Source organism: Silene latifolia, chromosome 1 (genome assembly GCF_048544455.1).
Source record: "Silene latifolia isolate original U9 population chromosome 1, ASM4854445v1, whole genome shotgun sequence".
Classification (NCBI taxonomy): domain Eukaryota; kingdom Viridiplantae; phylum Streptophyta; class Magnoliopsida; order Caryophyllales; family Caryophyllaceae; genus Silene; species Silene latifolia.
In genome coordinates, this window is record NC_133526.1 from 19,892,457 (window position 1) to 19,899,346 (window position 6,890).

At 34.5% G+C, this 6,890-nt stretch overlaps 1 protein-coding gene across 1 annotated transcript; it reads right to left on the minus strand.

Annotated features, from left to right (window-relative positions):
* Nucleotides 1-3,582: 3,582 nt before the first annotated feature.
* Nucleotides 3,583-6,388, minus strand: LOC141600855 (putative protein phosphatase 2C 4). The gene is made up of 3 exons (XM_074421113.1): nt 4,807-6,388; nt 4,598-4,711; nt 3,583-4,194 (listed from the first exon to the last, which is right to left on the minus strand). Exons 1-3 carry the CDS (start codon nt 6,220-6,222, stop codon nt 3,802-3,804), a joined length of 1,923 nt encoding a protein of 640 aa, XP_074277214.1. The 5' UTR covers nt 6,223-6,388; the 3' UTR covers nt 3,583-3,801.
* Between the last annotated feature and the right edge of the window lie 502 nt (nt 6,389-6,890).

The window sequence follows — 6,890 nt, forward strand, 5'->3', positions numbered from 1 at the left end:
CATCGTTGAAATTGTTTATTTCTAATATTGTCATCATAGAAATTTGTCTCCTTCCACTGCCATTGTAAAAGCCAAATGCCAAGTAAATTTCATCCCTTACTTTTTTTTCCTAATATGCATGACATGTTACTTTTTTCTGAACTATTTTTTTAAAAAATAAAAATCGTCATTTTCCTAACGTTTTTGTAAAAGATAATTACGGGTTTGGTTATAATTAACAGCTCAAATCTTTTTTAAATCTTTAAATATTCAAAAAAGTTTTAAAATAAAATTATCTTTGTTACTACACGAATTTCACTAAGAAGCTAAAATCGAAGAAGTTAGATTTTTGACAATATTTTATATTTGTCAAAAAATAGGTTCTTTTTTTTCACAAAGAGTAATTGTATGTTTATAAAATATACAATTTTAACACTTTTACATGTTTATTACTCCCTCCTATTCACCATTTTCTTCCCTATTTCCTTATTCGGATTATTCGGGTTTTCTTCCCTATTTCCTTTTTTGGGTTGATTTGTGTGGTCCAACTTAAATTACATGTGGGGTAATGTGTTTTGTGTGGTCCAAAATTGGTTTCTTATTCCTTGTGCAAAAAGGAAAGGGGAAGAATATAGTGAATATGAGGGAGTATATGACATTTCGCATTATAAATATTTCTAAAATAAATATTCTTTATAAGTTGTTTTTCTATTATTATTTTAGTAAAGAATAATCGATAAATTATTAAATCCACTTCTATTAGTATTATTTTTTTTCTCATAAATTATTAGATCTACCTCTATTAGAATTATTTTCTCATATTATTAGACCTACTTCGATTAGGATAATGATAATAATTTTATATAAAATTTATATTATATATAGGAATTCTAAAAAAGTTGGACTCTCTAATATCGCTCGAAAAGTTTCTGCTTTATATATATGTATTGATTGATTTTAAGGAAATTGACCATGTTTTAGTCTCTTATAAATGTTTAGGAAAATTACCAAGTTTCTATATAATTTAATTTTAACTCAAACTATATAATATTGCATCGAAATCCCTTAATAGGGTCCATCACACTAGTGATTTAAAACTATATAGTATAATTAATTTGTATAACTTTATTTAATAACATTAAAGTCCATTAGTTTCTGAATCTAATATATAGTACTCCGTATTGATTATGAAATAAATTTTAAAATTTTAGAATTAAATAATATTGTAATATATAGTTTACGCATAAAATAAACGACGAATCCAAATAACTTTGATTCGAGTTATAAAATGGCCGGACTTGACTGTAGCTTTATCTAGACTTTAATTGAATTGGACCAAAAGTTTGATCAATCGTGGATCATAGTCTAATTTTTTTTGTTTAGCGTTAGGATCATGATCAGATATACTACCCCATGAGAACTTAGAACAACTGAGAAAGAGTTGTTTAACTTAATTAAAGGTTTCTCGTGTTTGAGCTCTGAGACGCAACAATGTTAAACACATGAGGAAGAACTTTATCGCTCTAGTTGTTCTCTACCCGACTCGAGTTCGGATTAAATTAAAGGATCTACAACAAACTCATGCTCCCCTTTAAATCTAAAGACCACTCACATCAAAGTAGGAATACTAACAGAAATAAATGGTGTATTAGTTAAGGTCGCATATTCTGAAATGGCATCGCACCATTTTTGGCTTAATTTTGTTAAACTTGGTCAGCCACTAATTGATTTTGCATTCCACACCTTTATAATCCACTCAAGGAGTAAACGTACTACGCCAAAACGCGGATTTCCTGTGTTAGCATGCTTGCTGATTATTGCATTTTCAACCCCACACCACTCCACTCTACTCCATCAGATTATCACTCCATCGTATCCGTTGACTTTCACTTTCATTCCCAAATTTTTATTATAAAAAAATACAAGTCTCACTAATAAATGACTAATGGTTGCCGCCTCTAGAAACATCTAAAAATGTAGAGGTAATATTTCGGTTTTGTTGGTACTTGGTAATCCATAATAATGTAGGATTAATAACGATTCTTCTAAACTGGGCTTCTCTTATTTGCGCATCACCGTGAGTGTGACTCTCGACACCTCCAAAAACGAGCTCGTTGATTTTATTTTTAGCCCCTTCCTCTCAAAAATCACTCTAAATTTAGTTTTAGTTGAAATTGAACCTTTTAATCGATTTCCAAACTTGGTTAAATTTAATCTTTTACGTATGTCAATTTGTATATAATCTATTGAACCCAATTAGAAGAAGTTCAGAACCAGTGCCTCAATTCTAATCCTTATTAAAAAGAACTTTTAAGTACTCTATATGAAATCCTAACTAATAAAATCAAAACAACGCACACCAATTCAAAAAAGGAATTCGACAAATTTTACCTAATCGGATGAGTCAAAATCAAATTCAAAATCGGAATTCATCACCATTCACCAGATACATGTGACTCAATCTGAACAGAAAATATAATGCCAAGGAGTGAGAAGACAAACGAAGGGCTTCAAAATCCAGCTACTCTTCAACATTTGACATTGCATCTACTACAATACTTAATTATTAGTTTAGTAGTTGTGATTTTTGATCATGTAAATTAAACCAAATCCACGTGCAACAAGGCAGGTTATATCTAGACAGTTTCAATGCTAAATTGCTACTCCCACTGTCCCGGTTTATAGTTTATAATTACTTTTTACACGATTATTAAGGTAAAAAGAGAAAAATAAGTTTACAAATTACAATCATTAAAATGCTAAAAAACAATTTGAAATAAGGAGAAAATGTACTAGCTTAAATAACAAAGTGTAAACTATTGAGCGAGATAGATAGAGTAATTGATTTATTATTCTGACATATATTTTAGCCCGCAGACGAAGACCATTTTATTGTTTATTCAGGTTTTATAATTGGTCTTCCATTCGATCGTCAGAGAATATTAATATAATGCAAATCGCAAATCTGCCAAATGAAGTGATTTAAAAAAGATGAGCTTTGACTTTACTAACTCCCTTAAACAATTGCTTAGTGGTTTAGTTATCATTATTAGCACAAAATGGGATAACAAAACACACTCAAGCGAATTAAAAACCACGAATTGTTCATAAAATAATTACGGAAATGATCTTTTATTGGTTGAAAGATGAAAGAAAAACCACGAATTGTTCATAAAATAATTACGGAAATGATCTTTTATTGGTTGAAAGATGAAAGAATTGAACACCTTGTGTTATCAGTCATTTTACAATTGAACCTTTGTCATGAATCGTATGTTACTATTTTTAATTGGTCTCTTGAATATTTAAAAGGACACTTTTTTTTTATGTGCAAAATAAGTTTTGACTTTACCAACTCCCTCAGTTGTCATTTGCATGTATTTTAATACAAGTGAATGAAATGACATATTAAGACTTTGTTTTATAGGGAAATGAAGCAAAATAACTGACAGAAGACGATCATAGGTAAACGATAAGTCGATAACCTAATAATCCTATACGTGAAAGAGAAACACATACGGAGTAACAAATTAGATTGATTTCAAATATAAAACCGTCTTATAACAGATTCAGTTTCATTCATTTTAGAATCCGGACGAAAAAGAATGAACAAACAAAGCCACTCGAATCACAAAGGTTCAACATTTGTACAAAAGGGTAGAAAGGAATGAAGTCGATTAAGTCCTAATTGCTACAGCTTATACTCCTACAATCTAATCAACCCGTTAATCCGATCGAGGTTATATATATTTATATTTTCGTATAATTACAGAGCAGAAAATGTTAAATGACAGTCAAAATTTGGTAAGGGAAGGGTTAAAACTATTTACACAGAAGATGAGATGAACGCCATATTCTTCCTTCTAAAGAAATGACAATGATGGACACGTCATCATGGTACCTTCGGCGTTCACCTTGTGGAATGTCGAGCAACTCGTAGAAATCCATGCCGGATTTCTTAGCTGCCCGAAAGAGAACTTGTTCTATAAGGTGTTGTGCAGGGTCTCCTTCTGGTGTCGCTTCCATGAAGAACTGAACTTCAGAGACAGCTTCTTCGTTTGTGAAGTATTGATAAAGTCCGTCTGAGGATAGGATTAGGAATTTGTCGCTTGGGCCGAGTTTATGGTGAAAGAGTGATGGTGATGTCGTTAGGTATGGTGAGGTACCAATGTAGTTGATTCGGAACATTTCCAACAATGCATCATTCCATTTTGGCTGTTGAGTAAAATTCAGATTAGACTTGGCAAAACCGATTCAATCTAATCGACCAAACTGAACCCGACAAAAAACAACTACTCGTAAAAGTATATCAATGTCCGAATTTACTCATGTAAGCAAACAGTCAAGATTCGGAGCAAGGATTAATTGATTGGAAAGGCGGAAACCTGAACTTTTAATGATCCTACCCAAACCCGACTTTTATAAGCAATGTGTGAAGATTAGTCGCGGAGCCAGGATTTTAAGTCAGCGGGTGTGAAAGGGTAATATTATAAGGGGGCCTCGAACAAATTCAAAATTTTTAACTAAAAATTTCGAAATTTTCACAAGCCAAAGGGGGCGACCGCCTCTGCTAGCCCCCTCGCTCCACCACTGAGTCCAATTATGAAAATGTTTATACCTGCTTAAGAAACCCAGCTCCAAAAGCTCGAGTGACCTTCAAGGAGCCTTTAACTCGATCATTCACGACAGCAGAAGGATCATCTGGGTGTTCTTTTTTGATTCTTTGGACTTCCTGAATCAAATCCAACATACACAAATCTTAACACAAACCCTAATTAAGATAACACAAAATAACAAAGCGATCAAGTTATTGAACATTTGTAGTACCTCTTTGTCATAGGTGTTGTGATCAACCGTAAGTTGAAGAGGTGTAAGACAAGGGAAATCGTCAAACGACTCACGATCAACAACACTCGATTTCCGACCTAAAACAGCTCTACTATCACCAACATTCATCAAATAAATATCTTCTCCAATCATCAACATAGCCAAAACACAAGAACCCATCAAAGAAAGCTCAGGATTTTCCTTCATCATTTTATCAGCAATATCCAAATACGCTTCCTCAGTCTTCCTTAACGCATCCGAAAGCGCCTTTAACACATCCGAATGCTTCGTCCTCCTTGACCAACTCATCCCCATTTGATTCAGTTTCTCCCTAACTTTCTCATTCAACTCCAATATTTGACCTTCACTCCTTAAATCCTCACCTTGATCAACAACACACCAAGAACAACTCGACTCTTTTGAAATTGTCGACTGATTCGACGTCCCAACCGATCCTAATTCCGATTTCCCACTATCATTCCATAAACACAACCCACTTAGCTCCTTATGAAGATTACAATACAGATTAGATAACAGGAAATCCGGCGCATCCGGTCCGTTAAACCCGTCGTAAATCCCAACAAACACCCATCCATGCTCTTCTGATACAACAATTTGTACTCTATCTTCTCCTGCTTTGCCTTCTGCCCATTGCACATTCTCATACTCCAAATTATTATTATTATTATTATTACTGGTTTGAAAGCCCGTGGGTTCTTCGAGAATTGTATCACAATTTTCATCATATAAACTCATAATTTGACTACCACAACTATTCTTACCAACACTTTCACTATTAACAAAGTTATTATCAAACCCTTTGGTGAAATTACCATTATACCCCCAAAGAGCATTAACAATGGAATCTTTAATCCCTTTAACAGAACCCCATTTATTAACTTTATACTTAGCTTTAATCTTCTCCAACTTGGTCCCACCACTGATCATCGGACCGGACATGAACCCACGCTCGATCGGACCCGAAAGAAACCCACGCTCAATCGGACCAGAGCCAGTAACCGAACCGGAATGTCGAACTGTCGGTATCGGACCGGACCGAATAAACCCGTCTCTTGGAATCGGCTGCAACGGAACCGAAGCAAAACAGGGAGAACTCGAAAACGACGACGCTCGCTCCATTGTGAACGGAAACGACGCATCTAATAATAACGTCGTCGATAACGCTGTCGACGCGTTGGCACTCAACGATGCGCCGGATATCGTACTGAAAAAACTCGAATTCGGATTCGGGTCGGGTTTAATATAACAGAAAGAGTGACCCAGTCCCTCATCCGAAAGCGGGTTGTTGAGGAAAACAGCGATGTCATGCCGCCGGGAGATGTCGGCGGCGGCGGCTAAGCCACCACCGCCAGCGGGGCAGAGACAAGGAGTTAACTTCCCGGCTACGTTGCCCATATTTAATATTTAAAAATTAAAAGGAAAAAGAAAATTTGGGTTTTTTGGGTGATTTTTAGGTGATTTTCATGGGATTTTGGTGGTGAAGTTGAGATGAGAGAAAGAGAGAGGGGGAGAAGAAGAAGAAGAAGGGGAGGGACGAGAGTTGACTTTTGTGCAAATGAATAATGAATATAATGATTTAATTTAATATAAATAAGGAGTATAGAAATGTGGGTGGGCGTTGACATTTAAAGAGGAGAGGTTGTATTTAACGAATCAAAGATTAAAGTAATGGGGAGTGGAAGAGGTGGCTGGATGCCTTGTTGGCTTGTTGCATTTTGTTATTTCTTTAATTTCATTTTGTTATTTCTTTTAATTTCATCATTTTCAGGATTTTTTGGATATGAATTTTTTATATGGAAAATAACATTTGGTACGGTTTTAAGTTAAAGACACCGAGATTTACACTTAGCTTAAATTGTAAGAGTTCTCTTTACTCCAACCATGAAGTTGAAAGTTTGATTCTTACTCGCGGCATAAGTGCGCTCATTTGAACAAAAAAAAAAATGTTTAGGACGTTTTTTTTTTTTTTTTTTTTTTAGGCCCTATTCTTTTGGACTTCATTTTACTGAGCTGGACTTTTCTGAAATGAACTTATACTGAACTTATAGGAGTTGAATTTTTCT